The sequence below is a fragment of the Bos taurus genome, chromosome 10, assembly GCF_002263795.3.
Source record: "Bos taurus isolate L1 Dominette 01449 registration number 42190680 breed Hereford chromosome 10, ARS-UCD2.0, whole genome shotgun sequence".
Lineage (NCBI taxonomy): Eukaryota > Metazoa > Chordata > Mammalia > Artiodactyla > Bovidae > Bos > Bos taurus.
In genome coordinates, this window is record NC_037337.1 from 86,044,844 (window position 1) to 86,068,640 (window position 23,797).

Consider the following 23,797-nt stretch of genomic DNA (forward strand, 5'->3'; position numbering starts at 1 on the left):
AGTTATTTACAGCAGTAACACAATACTTGACAATTAGTAGGGGTTCAATAAATGTTGCATATGCCAAATATCTCAGTTATGGGTAAAATTCTCAGGGCATTCACAGTTTAGTTAGAAAATAGTTTATTCATTCTGAAGTTGATTATAATACTACCTAACATATTAAAGAATGTTCTTATACTGATTTGTGTATTGTGTATAGTCTTCTCTTACAGCTGATAGGAGCTAATAATTCCTGAATTGAATACAGAACAGATGATTTTACACATCTTTAATGGCCTAACGTGTTACTCTAGGCATTTTAATAAATTGATGAATGTAACTTCAAGAAAAGGAACCAAATCATCACAAAGCCTGAAATGGCATACTTTTTTCCTTCATAAATATATGGTCTCTATCCTTAGCATTGAGACATACTGTTTTTTTGGCTGGGTCATGCAGCTTGAGGGGTATTAGTTCCCCAACCAGGGAACAAAGTGGAAGCATGGCATCCTAACCTGGACTTCCTGTGGTGTACCTTTGACCAGCAGTTGGTCAGCTCCTTTCCCCTTTGTCCAGCAATAGCTGTGTCAAGCCTTCATTATTTTGCATAGACATTCTGTGCTATTGCTGCCTTCTCTGTCTCAGCAAACATTATTTCTCTTTGTATCCTTAATTTTTCTCCTTGCCCGAGAATCAAGGCTTTCAGGCCCAGTGAAATTTACTTCTCTGCCTTACCACTACTTCAGTTGCCATCCTCATAGTTCTTGTGGTCTCAGAAGAAGCCCTTTTCCTGGTTAAAGCTAACACTCTTTGTGTGTCTGTTAAATCCATTGTTAATAAAAATGATACATACATATAATTTTTTTAAAAATCAAGAGAAACAACTGCCCACTGCTCCAAACCACTGTCAATGTGTTTCCTAAGGACAGCTTCTAATTCTTCAGCTGTTTCTTTTGGTAATTACCTTATAGTACTAAAGAATGTGCTGTTCCTTTTGTCATTTATACATTTTAGATACTACTTATTTACTTCCTGTTCTGATAGGTAAAATTTAGTTCTTCTACTATTCTGTAACCCCATTTGCCCAATGATATTTATATCATTATTCTAAAATAAATCAGTAAGTAATGTTGTTCATAGAGGTAAGCAGTATACTGTGATTACCTTTTCTTTAGTGTAGTAACCTTTTTTTTTTTAGAATTTCCAGTTGCTGTTCTTCTTGCAACATCTTTAAATAATCCTCTTAACTCCGGTCCCCAAAGCGACATCTTTTTCTCTTGAGCTCTCTCTCCCAAATTCATGCATCCTCTTGCTTTTACCTGGGTTGGTTGGCTGCTCTGAAGATCTGTCATATGGCTATTATTCTGTCATTTCCTTTGACTCTTATTCTAGATTGGATTCACGGTTTGTTGAGTCTCATGGCTTTCTGTTTGTGGTGTAGTGCCTCTTTTTCCTGGAGTGCTTGTTCAATTAACTAAAAAATTGTGGGTTGGAAGTAAGTTCCCTGAATTCTTGTATGCCTGAAAATGTTTTAATCTAACCTCACACTTGATGAATAATTTGAATATATAATTTGAGGTTGAATATATTTTATTATAATTTATTTAAACTAAAAAGCAAAAGAAAATAAAAAGTTTACCCATTTCTCCCACCTCCCACACCCCACCTCTGGCAACTATCAATGTGTTCTCTGTATCTAAGAGCTTGGTTTTTTAATTAATTAAATTTTTTTCTAAGATTCCACGTCTAAGAGAGGTCATATGGTATGCCTTTCTCTGACTTATTTAACTTAGTTAGCATAATTCCCTGGTGGTCCATTTATATTGTCACAAATGGCAAGATTTCATTCTTGTAACATTCCATCTAATGTATATGCTACATCTTCTTTGTCCATTCATTCATCAGTGGACACATCAGTTGTTCCCGTATCTTGGCTATTTTAAGTAGTGCCGCGGTGAACATGGCGGGGCGCTGAGGGGCATGTGTCTTTTTGAATTAGTTTTTTCGTTTTCTTCTCCAGTAAATACCCAGAAATGGAATTGCTGGGTCATATGATATTTCTATTTTTAGTTTTTCAAAGAGCCTCCATACTGTTTACCATAGTAGCTACACCAATTTACATTCCCACCAACAGTGCACAAGGGTTCCATTTTCTCTGTATCCTTACCAATGCATGTTATTTCTAGTCTTTTTGACAATAGCCTTTCTAACAAGTGTGAAGTAGCATCTCATTGTGGTTTTGATTTGCATTTCCGTTATTGGTGTAGGGCATCTTTTCACGTATCTCTTGGCCATCTGTATGTCTGCTTTGGAAAAATGTCTGTTTAGATCTTCTGCTCATTTTAAAATCAGGTTGTTTCATATTTTGCTATTGAGTTGTATGAGTTCTTTCTGTATTTTGGAATTAGCCCTTTATCAGATACATGAACTCGCTCAGTCATGTCTGATTCTTCGTGATTCCATGAACTGTAGTCTGTCAGGCTCCTCTATCCATGGAATTTCCCAGGCAAGAATACTGGAGTGGGTTGCCATTTCCTTCTCTAGGGGATCTTCCAGACCAGGGGATCGAACCCAAATCTCCCACTTTGCAAGCCGACTCTTTACCAGCTGAGCCACCAGGGAAGCCCATCAGATACATGATTTGCAAATATTTTTTACCATTCAGTAGGCTGCCATTTCATTTTAGTGATGGTTTGCTTCACTGAGCAGAAGCTTTTTAGTTTGATGCAGTCCTACTTGTTGATGTAGGCCTGCTTTCGTTTCTTTGCTTTTGATGTTTAGAATCAAAAAATCATTGCCAAGACCTATGTCAAGGAGCCTACTGCCTTTTGTTTCTTCTAGAAGTTTCATGATTTCAGGTCTTACACTTTTATCCATTTTGAGTTAATTTTTGTGTATGATATACAGTAGTAGTTCAGTTTCATTCTTTTGCATGTGGCTGTCTGTTCTCAGTAACATTCATTTAAGAGACTATCCTATCTCCATTGTATATTCTTGGCTCCTTTGTCATGAATTAGGTGACTGCATGCTCCTGGGTTTGTTTTTGGGTGCTCTCTTCTGTTCCATTGATATGTATGTTTGTTTTTGTACCAGTGCCATAGTATTTAATAGTTTCCAGTTCAGTTCAGTCGCTCAGTTGTGTCCAACTCTTTGTGACCCCATGGACTGCAGCACACCAGGCCTCCCTGGCATCACCAACTCGTAGAGTTTACTTAAACTCTTGTCCATTGAAGTTGAACATAATTTAGGATCAGTGTTTAGGGTCAGCAAGCATTCTCTTTTGTTCTGTTACCTAGTATAACTGTTGTGCTGTTCTGATTCATTTCCTTTTTAGATGATTTCTCCCTACTACTAGAAAATTTTTATTTAATCTTCATTATTTTAATATTTTATAGTGGTTTGTATTTGTTCAGTATTATTAACTGTACTGAATACTTAGTGAACTGGACCCTTTCCATCTGGAAATTAGAGTCTAACTCTGGGAAATTTCTTTGTCCTATTTCTTCATTTATTTCTTAATTTTTTCTCTTGTTTTCTGTTTTTCTTTTTCTGGAACCCCTGATTTGTAGGATTTTGAACCGACTATATTTCTTTCTGTTCTCTCTCATTTTGTTAAACTTTCTGAGATACTTCTGGTCCTTTTATTGCCTTTTTTATTTTGAGAATTAAATAATTTCTATAGTTCTGCTTCTGATCCTTTTTTATATATAGCAAATTGTTCTTGATTTACTGATACTATATCTTAAGAATTCTCTCTGAGGATACTAACTTGAGAGTTGTTTATTTTTAAGTTCTCTTCTGCTTTTTTGCATTATTGCTCTTTCTTCCAGATCCATATTCTCTTCCTTTCATTTTGGAGGCATTCCTCAAATATATTGTGATCTTTAGTTGTCCATTTATACTTGAGAGGAAGACAGTGAAACTGATGGGGCACTGTTTATGCATGTGGAGGGGGGCTCATCAATTGTCAAGACTTTGCTGTAGGAGGCCAGAGGATTGTCTGCTAATGCTAGGGGACCCTCAAATTCAGGCATTTAGAGACAATTCAAGCCCAGGGAATGGCTGATCGATGATTTAGAATATGGATTTTAATTTACATCGTTTTAGCCGCAGGTCTTACCTAGTCTTTTCCCCAGCATCCCTGGCATCTGAGAATCCTGACCTTCTCTGGGTTTCTGTGGGCAAGCCAGACCCATTTTGATTGTACCCTCCTCTGCTCCCGGCAGTCTAAACTGCAGCTTCTTCTTGCTCCATGTGTCACCACTCATGTTTGTTCTTTGTCATCTAGAGTTTAAAAACAAAATTCTCATCTGCTGGCTGCCCCTTCTCTCTGTTTATGGTGAGTTTATGCATTTTTAAATTCCTTGTGATGATTCTGTGTCAGCTTGACTGGGCTGAAGTACATTTCCCAGAGTTCTCTTGCTTCTGTGTTTCTGGTTAGGGTGGGTCACAGGGTGGGGGGGATTTTGTATCTAACAGGAAATATTTATCCCTGGACAACCAAAAACCTTCTAACCATTTTCCCAGAAAAGATTATAAAGTCTCTGTTTTTTTTTGTTTTGGGGGAAATCAACTTTGTTCTCCCTAGCTGGCTCACGTCCCCTCTTTGATAGTCTGTGACTGAAATTCTGAGATATAAAGTTAGCTAGTACTAATACATCTTATGTTAGATGATAAGGAAGAAGAATCAGTCAGAAATATCTGACTAATAAATATGTATATATTTAAACATTTCATAGCAAATGTTGAGGAAGAACTACTCTACACACCCATTATTTCTGCAACTGGTCATGTAATTTCAGTTGGTGTTTATAACTACCTTCTTTCTCTACTTAATCCATATTCTCTTTGCTCTCAGCGAGTACCTCAGCTTGTCCAGGTTCCTTGCCTGATGAAGTGTCCCAAACTTTCATTCTTGAAAGGTCTAAGGTATTCTCAGCCCTGCCTGGATTGAGTAATTGTAGTTTTGTCTTGACTTTAGTCATAGGACATGAAAGGTAGTAAGGAGTGTCCTGGAGGATCTCTTCCATTCCAGACATACCCTCACCCTCATTGTATAAAAAGTACCCAATTTCCCCTTGAAAGACAGTATTACTCACCCCAGCCAGTACAGTAATAACTCCCTTCTTTGCCTGTCGATTCAGAACCCAAAGTGGCCAGGTGGCAGTCTGAACTGAAGTTTTAATAGAGTCCTTGTGTTGCCCGATGGAAGCATTCCTCCCTTTGAAACTGAGACTTCCAGATCAGCAAAGCCTAACGTCACAGGGATAGGAAGTAAATATTTTGCTGAAACTGAATTTATTACTCTCATTTATTTCCCTAACTAATGAAAGAAAAACCCTTCTGTTTCTCTTTAGAGGCATGAAAGGCATCACTATCACCTCAGCCAGAAACCTTGGAACCATCCTAGTTCTTCCTTTTCCAGTATTTTAAATCGCACCTGTTAGAAAATTTATCAGCTTTACCTTCCTTCACATCTCTCACTTTTATCTCCTCCTTTTCCTCATTCAGTCACCGTCTTAGAACAGACTTCACTTTCACTTACTTAGACTGTAGAGACAGTGTACCATCAACTTTTCCCACTTATCCATCTGCTACTTTTCTGCTGGAGCAATCTTTTAAAAATAAGATACTTAGCGTCTCTGAGTGCTTAAGGTAATTTCTAACTCTTTGTGCAAGCTCAGTCACTTCAATCATGTCTGACTCTGCGACCCCATGGACACTACAGTCCATGGGAATTCTCTCATGGCAAGAATACTGGAGTGGATTGCCATGCTCTCCTCCAGGGGATCTTCCCGCGTGGCTCTTATGTCCCCTGCATTGGCAGGCAGCTTCTTTAGCACCCACGCCACCTGGGAAGCCCTCTAACTCCTTACCCAGCTGAATTAATTCATCTGTTATAACAGAGATCCAAAGTCCACGGTTTTAACAAGTTGGAGGTTTGTTCTCTTTTAGGACTTATGTGGTGACTCTACAGTGTCAAGAATCCAGATTCCTTCTCATTTGTTACTTTACCATCTCTTATTATGTGGTCCATATCTACATGGTTCAGGATGCCCCACCACCATATCAGAGCCAGCATGAAAAAGAGAATATGAAGAGAAGAATGTGTTCTTCCCTTTAAGTTGACCACTCAGTTCAGTTCAGTCACTCAGTTGTGTCCGACTCTTTGCGACCCCATGAATTGCAGCACGCCAGGCCTCCCTGTCCATCACCAACTCCCGGAGTTCACTCAGACTCACGTCTATCGAGTCAGTGATACCACCCAGCCATCTCATCCTTTGTTGTCCCCTTCTCCTCCTGCCCCCAATCCCTCCCAGCATCAGAGTCTTTTCCAGTGAGTCAACTCTTCGCATGAGGTGGCCAAAGTACTGGAGTTTCAGCTTTAGCATCAGTCCTTCCAAAGAAATCCCAGGGCTGATCTCCTTCAGAATGGACTGGTTTAATCTCCTTGTAGTCCAAGGGACTCTCAAGAGCCTTCTCCAACACCACAGTTCAAAAGCATCAATTCTTCGGCGCTCAGCCTTCTTCACAGTCCAACTCTCACATCTATACATGACCACTGGAAAAATCATTTTCACTGTCAGCTCATTGGGGGCTGCAAGTTCTCCCTGCAAGAGAGTTTGGGAAAGAGAGTCTTTAGTCTGGCTATCCTTATGTCTTGCTAAAAATGGAGAGGTTCAATTACAGTAAGAAAATGGAAATGTGTATTGGAGGAGTACCAGTAGTCTGTGGCGCCGAGGTACACAGGGTCTTCTGGGAGTTGACCTTGCCTGTCCCTTTACCTTACCTCTCCGTGTGCTGCTGTTCCACTCCTTCTTTCCCGGCCGTCCCAGACTTTGTCTCCTCTTTCCTTCAGCCATGCCAAACTGCACTTCCAAACATGCTATGCTGGTATGTGTTTTTCTGCTTTTCCTCATAATACTTCCTTAACCTGAGAAATCCTTGCCACCCACTTGCATCAGCTCCAGTATTCTCTGTTAACCTGGTCTCTGAGAATTTGTTTCTTGAGTTAACTAAAGCATTTTCTGTTATAGAAAGCCTTTATGGGACAACACCACCTTCACTCTCATAGGGTTGACCATTCTCTCCTCTGTTGTCCTTATTATATGCAGATAGATGTTAGTCATTGCATCTTTTGGCAATTATTTACACTTAGATTCTTTCTCTTCTGTTGTAAGCCCTTTGAGGACAAAGAATTGTTCTTTGAGGGCAAAGAACATTTTATTCTTGTATCTCTTGGATTTAGCGTAGTACTCGACAGAGGATATACGCTAAATATTTATCAAATGTGCAAGTGGGTCCATAGCAGAATATCTTGGTCCAGATTTTTAAATGTTGGGGCGTGCTCTTAAGACACAGCTGGCTGCTGTTTTTTAAACTTTTGTCAGTTAGGATGATAATGTTAGCTCCAACAATATTTATACTCATCCTATGTTAACATTGCTAATTGTTTCATTTTTAGGTTTTAGTTATAATTTAACTCTAAAAGTACTCTTAGAATTAGCTATGGGACTTTTTTTTCCCCCTGTTTGACAAGAATGGACTTTTCTGTCTTTATTAAGGCACAATATTAATCATTGCTTTTTAACAATTCAGTGACTTGCTGCAGGAGATTTGTCCTAAGACCTTCTGAGCTCTGCCACCTTAACATAATGGTTCTAAGATATTGGTATCTCAGGATTTGTTTAATGACTAGCAGTCATTTTTGTAAAAAAAATTCTAAGGCAAGATTGCCTTAAATATTTTTACATGGAAAAAAATTTTTTTTCTGCTTTACTGTCTTGAGTAATATCTTTTGTTTTACTTGTAGATTTGATGGTCCTCGAAGATTTGAGGATTTAGGGTCAAGGTGTGAAGGACCGAGACCCAAAGGGCCTCGTTTTGAAGGAAATCGCCCCGATGGGCCAAGACCCAGATATGAAGGTCACCCAGCAGAGGGCACTAAAAGCAAATGGGGAATGATTCCCCGGGGGCCAGCATCTCAGTTCTATATTACCCCCAATACATCCCTCAGCCCTCGACAGAGTGGACCACAGTGGAAAGGCCCCAAACCAACTTTTGGACAGCAACATCAGCAGCAACCTAAGTCACAAGCAGAACCAGGAAACAAAGAACCATTAGCAGACACCAGTAGTAACCAGCAGAAGAATTTTAAAATGCAATCAGCTACATTTCCCATTGCTGCAGATGTAAAGGATGGCAAGGCGGCTCAGTCAAATGAGAATCTAAGCGACTCTCAGCAAGAGCCACCTAAAAGCGAAGTCTCGGAAGGGCCCATAGAGCCTTCTGATTGGGACCAGGATTCTCACAGTATGGAGACTCAAATGGACAAATCCCAAGCTGTTACTCACCCTGTGCCCCTTGCAAATAAAGCTGTACCTTCTCAATCTACTTTTCCCTCAAAAACCGGGGGGATGGAGGGAGGAACAGCAGTAGCAACATCATCATCACTAACTGCAGATAATGATTTTAAACCTTTGGGTATTGGTCTGCCCCATTCAGAAAACAACCAAGATAAAGGGCTACCTCGGCCAGATAACAGAGACAATAGGTTAGAAGGCAATCAAGGCAGCAGCTCATCTTACAGAGGTCCTGGGCAAAGCAGAATGGAAGACACACGGGATAAAGGACTAGTCAGTAGAGATCGAGGCCAGGCAATCAGCCACGGCCCAGGGTTGATCAAGCAAGAAGACTTTCGTGATAAAATGATGGGTAGAAGAGAAGACAGTCGAGAGAAGATGAGCAGAGGAGAAGGCAGCCGGGACAGAGGGCTGGTGAGGCCGGGAAGCACTCGGGAGAAAGTGCCAGGTGGTCTGCAAGGCAGCCAGGACAGAGGTAGAGCTGGCAGCCGAGAAAGGGGACCACCCCGGAGGGCTGGCAGTCAGGAGAGAGGACCCCCTCGAAGACCTGGGAGTAGAGAGAGAGTGCCACCCCGGAGAGCTGGGAGCAGGGAGAGGGGACTGCCTCGAGGGCCTGGTGGTCGGGAGAGGGGACTGGGAAGACCAGAATTTGGTCGTGACAGAGGTCCATTTAGACCAGAACCAGGAGACGGTGGGGAAAAAATGTATCCATATCACCGAGATGAGCCTCCTAGGGCTCCTTGGAACCATGGAGAAGAGAGAGGGCACGAAGAGTTCCCATTAGATGGTAGAAATGCTCCAATGGAACGAGAAAGACTTGATGATTGGGATAGAGAGAGATACTGGAGAGAATGTGAACATGACTATCAAGATGATACTCTAGATCCGTATAACAGAGAGGACAGGTTTTCAGCCCCATCTCGATCTCATGATGGGGATAGACGAGGCCCATGGTGGGATGACTGGGAGAGAGATCAGGATATGGACGAGGACTACAACAGGGAAATGGACAGGGACATGGACAGGGATGTGGACCGCATCGGAAGACCCGTGGATATGTATGATAGAAATTTGGATAATGAGTGGGACAGAGATTATGGGAGACCACTGGATGAACAAGAATCGCAGTTTCGTGAACGAGATATTCCGTCTCTTCCACCTTTACCACCCCTCCCACCTCTCCCACCTATGGATAGATACCGGGATGATAGATGGAGAGAAGAAAGAAACCGAGACCATGGGTATGATCAAGATTTCCGTGATAGGGGTGAGTTGAGGATCCGAGAGTATCCAGAAAGACGAGATATCTGGCGGGAAAAGCGAGATTATATTCCTAACAGAATGGACTGGGAAAGAGAACGATTGTCAGACAGATGGTACCCATCTGATGTGGATAGACATTCCCCCATGGCGGAACATATGCCTTCACATCATTCTTCTGAAATGATGGGGTCGGATGCAAACTTAGACTCTGACCAAGGCCTTGGAGGGGTAATGGTTCTCAGTCAGAGGCAGCATGAAATCATTCTGAAAGCTGCACAAGAACTGAAAATGCTTCGGTAAGTTGACTACTTAAGATCATTTCTTCTAGAACAAGCCACATGCATACTTCTCTTTTTAAAACGATGATGTGATATATTTGAATGGAATCATTTTAAGTTTTTACCACATAATTTTAATTTTAATTTCTAGTCATTGCTGTTTTAGGGTAGGATGGCTGTTTAGGAACTGTGTTAATTATAAACTTATGTCCTGAAAAATGAAAATTTGGTAGCCATTCTTGACTTTTATAGATATGTTGCTGACATGTCATACCTGTGATTATGTCAAGTTCAGACTTCAACTTTCCGGTACTCTGGGTTTCACAGAGCTCGTATGTAAAATCCTTTATTCCCCCCTCTTTGTTACTAGATCTGATAGACTTCATATTTACTAATCTTTGGTATAACTTTGGAAAGTGGTGGAAGGATTTATATTTTTCTCTTTTGAAGCTAAGAATGGTTTACCCGGAAGCAGCCTCAGATTTGTCTAACTATTGATTCTTCCTTTTGGGAATGTTTGATCTTTCATTATAACCAGAAGCAGCTATCTCTGCTTGAGGTTGTTACTTGTTTCTATATAAGCAAATATTTTCTTTGTGAAATGGAGAATAGAATTTAGATTTCTTGACTTACAATCACCTATGTATATAGGTATCTACATAACACTTCCCATTAGTAGCCGTAATAATAAAGGTTAACATTTATTGCACATTTGCTATATACCAGGGACTGTACTAAGTGCTTTGTATGTATTGATTTATGTAATCCTTAGGAGTCACTGACAGATTACAATGAGAAATTACTTTTTGAATAATTTCTTATGAATTAGCAAATTTTTTGCAAAAATAAATTAATGGTTAGTTTTTTATATATTCCAGTATATTGTTTCTTTCATTTTTTCAATTCTGGTCTATATTTGTAGATTATGACAATTAAATTATAGCTGAAGCTTTATAACTGGGAAAGTATGATGAGGAAAAATACATATAAAATGAAAGATCAGATGCCTCAGGCAACACAACAAATTTCTGTGGTCTACAGAAGATACACTTTAAGGGATTTAACTTTTCCAGATTGCTCATGAAGATGTAGAAAGCATGTTATGGAACACTTAGCTACTACTATTTTCACTTTTAAATTATGGATATCTTTAACACCTACTCTGTGCTGGCACTGTGCTGATAATTTACTGTGTTATCGTCTCAATCTTCGTATTTCAAATCCTTATCTTAAAGGACTGCAAAGATAAGTAGTAGTATTCTCGCTTCACTAAGACTCAAGAGAGTACCACTTGGCTACTAGAATTGGTAAACCTAGAATTTGAAGTCTGTCCAACTCTAAAGTCTTTTTTCTTTAAGGAGAACACTAAGCTGATTGATGTTACTCAGCTACCAAGGTTTCTTCCCTTTTTGAAATTTCCTTTTCATCCATTATTGCTTTGTATAGAAATGCTGGATAAGAGTTACTTCATCATTCCTTTTAAAAAGCTCTTTCTAGGCCACATAATTAAACAAAATATGTGAAATGATGGGTAATAATGGTCACAGTTGAATACAAGTCAGCCATATTGTGTCAGGAAAGTCACAATATGAGTTACATGAGGCAGAAAGTAATCTTTTTCTTACACTTGACCCTTTGTGTTCACTTGGGTCATTACAGTTTGCAGAATGGTAGGAAGAAAATTGTAAAAGGTCTGAAGAGGTTGTGGTACATGTTGTTACGTGTTGATTGTGGATGTAAGACAAAGTGAAAGGAATTTGACCAGCCATTTAAAGAGAATCTTGAAGAGTTACATAATTACTCTTTAGGAACATGAAGTGTTGTTTTTAAAGGTTTAGGCTACCTATTGTTCTCACCATATACAAGAGGGGCCTTAAACTAAAATGCCCACCAGAACCAGACAGGTAACTAAAATGAGTGAAAGTGGGCCAGTATAACTCTACTGAGTGTGAGGATTGTAGCAAAGCGCTTCATCTAAGGCTGGCGGCCGCTGCTCCACTGAGTGATTGCTGGCATGTGGGAGTGTAGGCCCAGTGTTTCCAAATTGCAAGTTTGAATTTATATTGAAAAGTATGTATTTTTTTGCTTTGTAAATAGTGTCAACTAGCACAGATTTTTTAAATTGATAATGAAAGCCAAATTGTAAAAAGCCTTTTTGTGTGTTCATATATATCCAAATACATTTGGCCCACGTGCCACCATTTTTCAACCACTTATCTAAAGACTACTGAATGAAAAAAAAATCAGCAAGAGATTTTGGTTGGATGAATGAAAAACATGACAAGTAGGTGAGATACTAAAACAGACTAAAGAGGCAGGTTCTAGAATTGATCCTTTCTAGATCTTCAATAACTTATCATTATTTATAGGTTGTAGATGTCTGATAAGTTAGCTCGTAAAGACAAAAAAGTATTACCCTGGAGATGTTTTATGAGTACTCTATAGAGAGTTTGAAACAAGGTGTTTAGTTTCCTTTTTTGTTTTTCGATATTAATTATAGTTACTTAGGAACAGAGAACACATGCCTTAAATACAATGGCAATTTTATTTGTTTACAGAGAACAGAAAGAACAGCTTCAAAAGATGAAAGACTATGGGTCTGAGCCTCAAATGCCTGACCATCTGCCACCCCAGGATTCAAGATTACAGAGTACACCTTCAAGACCTGGATTGTATCCGGTACGGGAAAATAATGTACTCAGAAAAATGAAATGGTTCTCACTTTGTATGTTTGTATGTCGTTTGATTTTTTGTTGTTGTTGTTGTTGTTTTACAATAAGTATAATTTTCCTCTGTAAAAAATGAAAATTTTGGAAAAGTGAAAAACGCTAATGGTAATGAACCTTTGAGAATCTTAGGAGTATGGTCGGAAGTGTGACAGAAATGCTTTCCCCTTACAGTTTAAGTACACCAAGCACATCAGAACTATGTATATGGCTCTGTGTTCAGAAAACACAGATTTTCTTGGTAATCCTTTTTGTTCAGATAGTCCTATTTTTCATCTGGACTATGCAAGGATTCCCTGTGAGCCCTGCTCATATGAGCTTCCTAGCCTCCCTACCTGTTCAAACTCCTAGTCCTTAGCTAAGGAAAGGGATAGAACATCATGCCCCAATTCAGGCAGTGAAGTTATGTTAAAGAGTCACGTGATTAAGTTCTCTGCCAGAACCCTTATGGTCCTGTATTTCGATTGTCTGTTTTCTTGTCTGTCTTGCCTTCTGTCTTATTTTGCCTATTCTTCATAAGGATAGGAACTATGTCTTTTATCTTTGTATTTCTTAGCAAACAGTAGAAGCTTTAGATTATAAATCTACATTTCTGCTTTATTTACTTGATAAATCATAAACATTTTAATGTTTTGCTACATGCTTTATATTTTTGATGCATAATAGTTTATTAAAACTATTCTGTTTCTGTTAGACCTTTGTTTCTAATCTTTTACTCTTATTAATGTAATGTTAATGAATGTCTTTATATCAAATTCATAATAGTTTTAGTATTTTTTTATTGAAGTATAGTTGGTTTATAGTGTTGTGTTAATTTCTGCTGTATAGCAAAGTGATTCATATATCTATGTATGTCTGTGTGTGTATATATATGTGTACACATATATACGTGCATTTTAAGATGTTCTTCATGCTGCGGTTTGTCTCAGGATATTGGCTAGTATCCTCTGAGTGTGCAGTAGTGCCTTGTTGTTTGCCCATTCTGTATATAAGCTCGCATCTGCATTCTTTTTTTCTACAAACCACAATGCATTATGCTTCAAATTCTTATTTTAGGTATCTTCTTAAAAGTACTTTTAAATTCCTAAAGATCCTTTAGGAATCCTTTTAATGACTAAAGAACAAGGACATTTTTAATGATTCCTGTAATGTAGTCAACAGCTCTCTAAAGCTGTGTTGTAGCCTTAGTAGCATGAGCTACTTAATATTTTTGGTAGATTGAATAGTTTAATAAAATGTTACAATATATTTGGTAGTTTTGATAATTAGTGAACATGACTATTGTTATCTATTTGACTCTTCAGGTTTTTCTTATGAATTTATGGTATAGATATTAATCCTTTCTAATGTAAATACTGTAGGGGTGTTTTGCTTTTCATAAATGTATGTGTTGCTATCACTGGGTACTATGAAGAAAACACTTTTTACTTATAGTCCAAAGAGTTCCTAAGATATGCACAACATGTCTGGACAGCTGTGCTCCAGATACAGTAGCTTTGCCATACAAAGGCATTTTCTAACACAGTTTAAAGTGCTGTAATCTAAAATTTATCTTTAGGTAGTAGTCATTTGTCTTTAGCCTGTATTGGCCTCTTGATAAATGATATTCCTAACATATTAGCCAAAATGTAATTTTGCTACTCAAAAAGTTTGTTTTTAAAGCCTAGCTTGTGTATGAGTAAATATGTAAGTAATGTGCATTATTGACTTTCCAAGGCCTGAAGTAACCGTCAGTGTGTTTGTCAATAGAACAAACAAGGCAGAAACACAGAAATAAATGGATAAAGAGTATTCAAATCAGACATTACTTGCAAAGATTAAAATAAAATTTGACAATTGGATTTCAGTATTAAGTAGATAGGACCTATCTTCCCAGAGATTCTACTATTTCCGTAATACACATTTCAGTTGACATCCGGTGCTTGTCAGAGAGAATACTCAATGTCCGTTTGATTTCTTTGTTTTGTCATTTCCCGTCACTGATGTCATGTGTTGCCACAGACAGCTATTGTCAACCAGATGAACTGGATAGAAGTGAGGGAGCTAGCTAGAATTTGTTTCTCTCACTGGAAGTTCACTATTTTTGTGGAGGAGATAGGTCACTAGAGTGGAGAGAGAGTTTATAGCAGAGATTCTTAAACGAAGTGGTGAACGTGAGATCGAGGCCAGGCAATCAGCCACGGCCCAGGGTTGGTCAAGCAAGAAGACTTTCGTGATAAAATGATGGGTAGGAGAGAAGATGAGCAGAGGAGAAGGCAGCCGGGACAGAGGGAGGGAGGAGGTGATAGTTTTGAGGGCAGGTTTTTTTGTCCCTTTTTTAAACCAACCTAATTGAGGTATAATTTACATACATCTAATTTGTCCATTTTTAAGTGTGTAATTCAGTGATATTTAGTAAATTTACTAAGTTGTGCAGCCATCACTGTAATTCAGTTGTGTAACATTTTCATCACCCCAGTAAGGTCCCTTGTGCTAGTTTGCAGTTAATCCTCATTCCTACCCCAGGTCCCAGGCGACAGCTAATCTACATTTTCCAAAGTGGCTACACCATTTTACTTTCTAACTGTAAGTCCTAAGTGTCTTCGTGTTTCTTTATATCCTCGCCATCATTTGTTATTGCCGGTTTTATCAATTATAGCCATTCTATTGGGTATGAAATGGTACTTTATTGTGGTTTTAATTTGCATTTCTCTAATGACTAATGATGTTAAGCGTATTTTCATGGGGTATTGGCCATTCATACATCTTCTTTGGAAGAATATATGCAAATCTTATGGCCATATTTTTTGATTGTCTTTTAAAAGATTTTTATATTCTCAATATAAGTCCTTTATCAGATATGTGATTTGCATATATTGTCTCCCTGATGGTGTATTTTAAAGTACAGAAAGTTTTGAAGTTTGAATAAGTTCAGTGTAATGAGAACCAGGTTTCTACTGATACGTGAACATATGATGGTATGCTCATTCATTAAGCCATTTACCCTCTTCTCCAGCCTCCAGGGTCCTACAGACCACCGCCTCCTATGGGTAAGCCACCAGGATCAATTGTAAGACCGCCTGCCCCACCAGCAAGATCATCTGTTCCTGTGACCAGGCCACCTATCCCAATACCGCCACCACCACCCCCTCCTCCTCCTCCACCACCGCCTCCTCCAGTGATAAAGCCACAAACTTCAGCTGTGGAACAAGAACGCTGGGATGAAGATTCTTTCTATGGCCTCTGGGATACAAATGATGAGCAGGGACTGAATTCGGAATTTAAATCTGAACCTGCAGCAATTCCATCTGCTCCAGTGTTGCCACCCCCACCTGTTCACCCTTCCATCCCTCCTCCTGGCCCAATGCCTATGGGTATGCCACCCATGTCCAAACCACCACCAGTGCAGCAGACTGTTGATTATGGCCATGGCCGAGGTAGGTAAAAATGGCAGACTTGTACTTAGGATTCTAGAGGAATTGTCAGCTTCAACTTTGGCTTCCTTAAGCTTCACTCTTACTGTGTTTTTATCCTTATTTTTGTTTACCAGACATATCCACTAATAAAGTTGAACAGATACCCTATGGAGAAAGAATAACTCTGCGTCCAGATCCACTACCTGAAAGATCAACTTTTGAAACAGGTAGAGGTCCCAGGGAGATCAGTATTTTTAAACCTTTTTGGACCTATTTATCATATGATTTTCCTTTTGGTAAGATTATCTGGGCCTCCCTTTAATATAGCTAAAGGATTCATACGTTGAATTTAGGGCAGCAGTTTATACTAGTTCTAAATTTAGATTTGTATTTTTCTGCTTTTATTTCAGGAAAAAAGGGATGTAGTTCTTAACTTTAATTGTTTTTGCAGAGCATGCAGGCCAACGAGATCGTTACGACAGAGACAGAGATCGTGAGCCTTATTTTGATCGTCAAAGCAATGTCATGGCAGATCATCGAGATTTCAAAAGGGATCGGGAGACACATAGAGATCGAGACCGAGATCGTGGTGTTATTGACTATGACCGGGATCGATTTGACAGAGAACGCAGACCTAGAGATGATAGGTATGCCGTGAAAACTATCTTTGCTGGGTGTGCAAATTACCATATACTTAAGTTCAGCCAAAGTCAGTGTAGTTAAGGGAAATTTAGTAAATGATGTATTTTTCTCATGCATGTGTGTGTATAATTTGGAGAGGGAAGAGTACCAATTTTCAGGAGACTCGATTCTTGAGTTTTGCAAGCTTGACTTTCAGAGAGTTAAATGGGAGATGGAGAAAGGAAAGAGTATTGTCAACAGAGTTGTAATCATTGCTTAGTTAATAGGCAGACAATTAATTTTTGCTGTTTGTGAGCTCTGGATGTGTGCATGCAAGGCAGATCTAAATGGAAAAGCAAAATAAAAATATAAATATTGACTATGAATGGTAACTACCCATAGAGAAAATTGGGCATATAATGGTGTTGCATTATAAGAGACCGCCATATGTTTTTTATTTACCAAAGCACTTCCTGTCAAACTTTCTAGGACTCAGTCATATCGAGACAAAAAAGAGCATTCCTCATCCAGAAGAGGAGGGTTTGATAGGCCTTCCTATGATCGCAAGTCTGACCGACCAGCCTATGAAGGACCGTCCATGTTTGGAGGTAGATTAGTGCCTTACTAACTATAAAGATGCTGAGAATTGAAAACTACAGGAGATGCTTTTGATTGTAGCTCTGGGTTTAAACTTTCAGAGTGAAATACACTCACAGATTTCTCAGAGATGGCAACATTATCACCAAAAAGAGTCATATGAAATAAAATGTAAATCTCCTTTTTTACATTATTAAAGAAATTTTGGAAGACAGAAACAAAATCACTTATAATCCTACCACCTACCTACCGTACCACAGCCATTGTAATTTTGTATATTTCCTCTCATTCTCTCTTCACATACATATTAATGAAGTTGTAAACAAAGTCTGCATACAGTTTCTTTATTGTGCTTGTTCTCATTGATACTATACTGTATATAATTTTCTGTATGTAAATCTATTATATTAATGGCTCTATGATAGTTCATCAAGTGAATAAGATGTAAGACTCTTATTTTTGAACACTTAGATTGCTTTTAGTTTTTCACTGTTATAAATTAGACTTAAATAAACTAGCAATTCATACCTATTTATGTGAATAAGTTTTCCTAAGCTGGTGACTCGTTCTCATATATATTAACATATATATATATATATATGTATTAGGAGGAGTGGAGAGCATTAAAATTTTAAATAATTACTATATAAATAGTAATCTTGTTCAACCGCTGGCATCCTAGGAGAACGAAGAAGTTACCCAGAGGAGCGAATGCCCCTGCCAGCTCCTTCAATAAGCCACCAGCCACCTCCAGCTCCACGGGTTGAGAAGAAACCTGAATCTAAGAATGTGGATGATATTTTGAAACCACCTGGCCGAGAGAGCAGACCTGAGAGAGTGAGTCCTGTGGGGTTGACTAGTTTTATTGCAAATCAGAAGCTGATAAGAGATCTTTTTAGTATCCTGAACAGAACTTCTGTACTTTTCTGTGACATGGTATTTTATTTTTAATTTTTAAAAACCTATTTTATTGTAGTATAGTTGATATGCAAGGTTGTGTTAATTTCTTCTGTATAGCAAAGTGATTCAATTACATGTATAGATACATATTTTCATATGCTTTTCCATAGTTTAATCACAGGATATTGAACATAGTCCTCTGTGCTATACAATAGGACCTTATTGTTGTCTGCTGCTGCTGCTGCTAAGTCGCTTCAGTCGTGTCCGACTCCATGCGACCCCATAGACAGCAGCCCACCAGGCTCCCCCATCCCTGGGATTCTCCAGGCAAGAACACTGGAGTGGGTTGCCATTCCCTTCTCCAGTGCGTGAAAGTGAAGTCGCTCAGTCATGTCTGACCCTCAGTGACCCCATGGACTGCAACCTTCCAGGCTCCTCCGTCCATGGGATTTTCCAGGCAGGAGTACTGGAGTGGGGTGCCATTGCCTTCTCCTAGTCTGTATATAATAGTTTGCATCTACTAATCCCAAACTTCAGTCTGTCCTCCCCCATTCCCCACCTTGGCAACCACAGGTCTATTCTCTATGTATGTGTGTCTGTTTCTGTACTGTAGATAAATTCATTTGTGTCATATTTTCGATTCCACACATAAGTCATATATATAAGTCCACATATATAAGTCATATAATGATGGTATTTGTGTCTTTATCTTTCTGACTTACTTCACTTAGTAATAATCTCTAGGTCCATCCATGGCATTATTTCATGCTTTTTTATAGCTGAGTAGTGTTCTGTTGTGTGTGTGTATCTTCTTTATCCATTCATCCATCAGTGAACATTTAGGTTGTCTCCATGTGTGACATAGTATTAATATCAGATTCATGGCATCTTGCCATCTCCAAATCATCATTTCTCATAAACTGCCTATCCTTTAGAATCTAAGAAATTAGAGCTTAATTGCTTGGCAAAAAGAAAGTGTTGATTATTCTCTAATTAAAAAATTTTTTAAGGTGTTAAATTATAGAAAATAATTAAGAAGAAATTAATTGCACTTTGAAGAAGGGGAAAGAGGATTTGGTCTTATGGTGTGTGGAATTTAAAAGGAAGAATTAGAAGAACTTGATTAGTTTAGACTTACTTTCCTGGTGACCTCCATTTATATATAGAGAGAGATACATAGATATCTATCTATCTGTCTATCTGTATATCTATATATATACACACACATTCTTACATTTACCCTGTATTGCAAAATAAATAGATTCCATTTAAATAAACTGATACTGGGATTTCTGTCAGAGGTTTGAACCATGTATGTATGTATGTCACTGTTTTAAAGTCTATTTCATCTATTATTGGTATAGTTACTCCAGCTTTCCTGTGGTTGCTGATACCTTTTTCCATCCTTTTAATTTCAATCTGTTTGTGTCTTTCAGTCTGAGATGTGTTCCTTCTAAACAGCATGTAGTTTAGATCATGTTTTTTGCTTCTTAATTGGACTGCTTAAATCCATTCATGTGTCATGTTGTTACTGATGTAGATGGCTCAGGTGCCCGGTGGTTAGGATGCAGCACTTTTGACTGCTGTGGCCCAGGTTCAGTCCCTGGTTGGGGAACTGAGGTCCTGCAAGCCACACAGCAGGGCCATCAAAGAAAAAGAGATACGGATTGCTTAATTCCATTCCTGGCTTGCTCAGCTGTATTGAAATACAGTTGGTTTTTGTGTATTGATTGTATATTGCTCCACATTGCTGAACTCATTTATTGGTTCTAATAGATTTTTAGTGGATTCCTTGGAAGTTTTCCTGTATGTGAGATGATATAATCTTGCAGATGGAGATGGTTTTATTTCTTACTTTTCAGTCTGGATGCCTCTTTTCTTGCATAGTTGTTCAGTGTTGAATCGATGTGGTGAGAGTGGGCATCCTTGTTTTATTCCTGAACTTAGAAAGAAAACTTTCAGTCTTTCACCATTAAGTACTGTGCTAGCTGTGCATTTTCGTTTGATGTCCTTTATCGAGTCGAGGAGGTTCCCTTCCATTTCTAATTTGGTAAATGTTCTTATCATGAAAGGATGTTGGATTTTGTTAAACACTTTCTCTGCATTGGGAATTTTTGGTTTTTATTGTATTGATATATTATTACATTAACAGATTTTAGATATTAATTGGTATCTCTGGGATAAATCCTACTTGGTTATCTTGTTTAATTCTTTTTATATGTTGCTGGATTCAATTTGGTAATATTTTGTTGTGAAGTTTTATATCCATATTCATAAGAGATACCAAATTTTCTTGTGACGTCTTTGTCTGGTTTTGGTATCAGATTATATGCTGGTTTGAAATAGTGGCCTCATAAAATAAGTTGGGAATTGTTCTTTCTTATTCTATTTTTTTTTTTTTTCCTGAAAGTGTGAAGAGTTGGTATTTTTTTTTAAATGTTTGTTGGAATTCAATGAGGAAGCCATCTGGGCCTGGGTGTTTCTTGTTGGCAGTTTTTTGACTACTAATTAGGTCTCTTCACTTGTCCTAAGTTTGTCCAGGTTATCTATTCTTCTTGAGACCATTTTAGTAGCTTGTGTCTCTCTTAAGAATTTGTCCATTTTGTCTGAGTTATCTAGTTTGTTGGTATGCGGTTTCATAGTAGTCCTTTATAACCCTTTTAAAATTTTTGTAAGGATGGCACTCATGTCCTCTCTTTTTTTCTGATTCTAGTAATTTGAATCCTATCTCTTTTTTCTTAGTTTAGCTAAAGGTTTGTCAATTTTGTTGCTCTTTTCAGAGAACTACCTTTTGGTTCCATTGATTTTTCTTTAATTTTCTGTTCTCTATTTTAATAACCTCTGCTCTAATATTATTTCCTTCCTTCTTGCTTTACGTTTAGTTTAGTTTGTTTAGTTTGTTAGTACTAAACATTTGTTAGTTAGTTTAGTTTGTTCTTCCATTTTCTTATGTTGTGTCTTCATTTTTGTTAATCTCAAAGTGTTTTCTGATTTTTGTTTTGATTTCTTCTTTGATTTATTGGTTATTTAAGAGTATGGTGTTTCATTTTTACATTTTCCCAAACTTTTAAATTTCTTTCCATTGTGGCCAGGGATATGCTTTGTATTATTCCTGTCCTCTCAAATGTGTTAAGGTTTATTTCATGGCCTATGGTATGGTCTCTCCTGGAGAATATTAGGTCATTGTTAACTCTAAGATCAATTCATTGTGGAAAAAAAACAACTAAGTAATTTTTTTTTTATTTGTGTTTCAGATTGTTGTTATAATGAGAGGATTGCCAGGCAGTGGAAAGACACATGTTGCAAAACTTATTCGAGTGAGTATGGAAAAGTGAAAGCATTACTTGCTTTTGTTAGCCATTTGCCTTCTTAACAAGCAATGTGATGTTGACACAGGTATTTCCTGTTTGATCCGCTCTAGTTGGCCCAGGTGGATGCTGTCTCATTTTGATCTGCTTAGACAGATACTTTTGCCCCAGCTTGATTTGAAACCACAAGAAGATTGTGTGGTATTTAACCATAAGAAAAAACTTTGTGCACATTTATTAATTTATTCCATAAATTCTTTTTAACTTTCTTGAATATCTGATACTTAGGATAAGGAGGTAGAATTCGGAGGACCTGCACCCAGAGTTCTAAGCCTGGATGATTACTTCATCACTGAAGTAGAAAAAGAAGAAAAAGATCCAGATTCTGGAAAGAAAGTGAAAAAGAAGGTACACTATATTCCTCTCAGATTACATCCTAATTCATAAATAGTATTGAAAGCATGTTCAGAGAGAAATTATTGACTTTTTTGAACACAAACTTCAGTGCTCAGGTGTGAAGGAAAAGACTACACCTGAGAAAGAAGGAAAGTTGTCTTTCTTTATCCAAATGCTAACTAGGGAAGAGATGCAAGGTGACTCCTGCTTTTGCTAACTCTGTATCTCTTTTGTGGGGAATCTTAGGTAATGGAATATGAATATGAAGCTGAGATGGAGGAAACCTACCGTACCAGCATGTTCAAAACTTTCAAAAAGACTCTGGATGATGGCTTTTTCCCTTTCATCATCCTGGACGCCATCAATGACAGAGTTAGACATTTCGACCAGTTTTGGAGTGCAGCAAAAACCAAGGGATTTGAGGTATAGATTTAAAGAACTTTAGAGTATTTTGTGTTATCATGTAAGTCTTGCATTTGTTTGCTTAATCATTGTTCATTTCTTCTTAGGTGTATTTGGCTGAAATGAGTGCAGATAACCAGACTTGTGGCAAGAGGAATATTCATGGACGAAAGCTTAAAGAAATAAATAAGGTGATCATTATTATTATTATTATTTTTTAAGAAAACATAGAGGGCATGCATGGTCTCTTGGTCTTTCTTTGAGTAGCTTCCAGAGATAACTTGAGCTCCTGAATCTCTCAATTAGATGGCTGATCACTGGGAAGCTGCACCTCGTCATATGATGCGTCTGGACATTCGTTCTTTGTTGCAGGATGCCGCTATTGAAGAGGTGAGTGTCCTTTGGCTCGAAAGCACTGCAGAAGCCACCTTTTTCTCCACCATTTTTACTTTGAAAAAATTTTTAATTACAGAAAAGCTGCATGATTAGTATAAGAATACCTGCATGACTTTCATTGAGATTCACTGATTGTTAACATTTTGTCACATTTTTCTCTATTAGATTTCTTCTGTTTTTTCTTGTTGTTACTGTTACTACTATTCCTATTACTGTGAAACCATTTGAGCGTAAAAATGCAGACCTCATAAACCCTTTATCCCCTAAGTATTTCAGAAGATACCTCCCAAAAGCAAGGGCATTCTCTTACAGAAGTAGAAATCTCAGTTATCAAATTCAAAAAATTTAACATTTGATAAGATCCCATATTGGTGCTGCTGCTGCTAAGTCGCTTCAGTCGTGTCCGACTCTGTGCGACCCCATAGATGGCAGCCCACCAGGCTCTGCCATCCCTGGGATTCTCCAGGCAAGAACACTGAAGTGGGTTGCCATTTCCTTCTCCAATGTATGAAAGTGAAAAGTGAAAGTGAAGTCGCTCAGTCATGTCCGACTCTTAGCGACCCCATGGACTGCAGCCTACCAGGCTCCTCCGTCCATGGGATTCTCCAGGCAAGAGTACTGGAGTGGGGTGCCATTGCCTTCTCCAAAGATCCCACATTAGGTGATATAAATTTCTTGAATTCTTTCATGTACAGTCCATAGTCATATTTCACCAGTTGTTTCTGTAATGTGCTTTATAGCAGTTTCTTAAAATCCAGGATCCAATCCTTTTAATAGAAAAAATGGTTTCTCATCTATGTCACTGTCATGAAAGACAAAGAAATCTTGCAGCATATTGGTCAGTTAACTGTTCTGTTAGCTCCCATCATTGTGGGTTTGTCATGATTAGCTTTAGGTTAAACGTTAGCAGTGACGTGTTCTTAGTGCATCATATCAGGAGTCATATGATGTCAACTTATTTTATTATTGTTGATTAAAATGTTGATCCCTTGGTTTTGGTGATATCTTCAAAGTTTTCTACACTTTTCTCTTTGTAATAAGTGATCTGTAGGGAGATACTTTGAAACTGTTAATATCCTGTTCCCTGACAGATTTTCATAGATTGATAATTCTTATCTAAATCAATTATTTGTTTGGTAGAAATAAATCTTTATCATGGAAAAGGAGAGC

At 38.1% G+C, this 23,797-nt stretch overlaps 1 protein-coding gene across 2 annotated transcripts in view; it reads left to right on the forward strand.

Moving 5' to 3' along the window:
* The window catches only part of YLPM1 (YLP motif containing 1), a 64,341-nt gene that overhangs the window by 25,177 nt on the left and 15,367 nt on the right, over positions 1-23,797 (forward strand). For both annotated transcript variants that reach the window (XM_002691007.6, XM_059890942.1), the window contains exons 5-16: positions 7,796-9,904; positions 12,445-12,565; positions 15,608-16,028; positions 16,142-16,234; positions 16,459-16,654; positions 17,118-17,236; positions 17,908-18,062; positions 21,380-21,442; positions 21,722-21,841; positions 22,076-22,252; positions 22,339-22,422; positions 22,538-22,621. In XM_002691007.6, the coding sequence (XP_002691053.1) occupies positions 7,796-9,904; positions 12,445-12,565; positions 15,608-16,028; positions 16,142-16,234; positions 16,459-16,654; positions 17,118-17,236; positions 17,908-18,062; positions 21,380-21,442; positions 21,722-21,841; positions 22,076-22,252; positions 22,339-22,422; positions 22,538-22,621 (3,742 nt within the window). The remainder of the gene's footprint in view (positions 1-7,795; positions 9,905-12,444; positions 12,566-15,607; positions 16,029-16,141; positions 16,235-16,458; positions 16,655-17,117; positions 17,237-17,907; positions 18,063-21,379; positions 21,443-21,721; positions 21,842-22,075; positions 22,253-22,338; positions 22,423-22,537; positions 22,622-23,797) is intronic.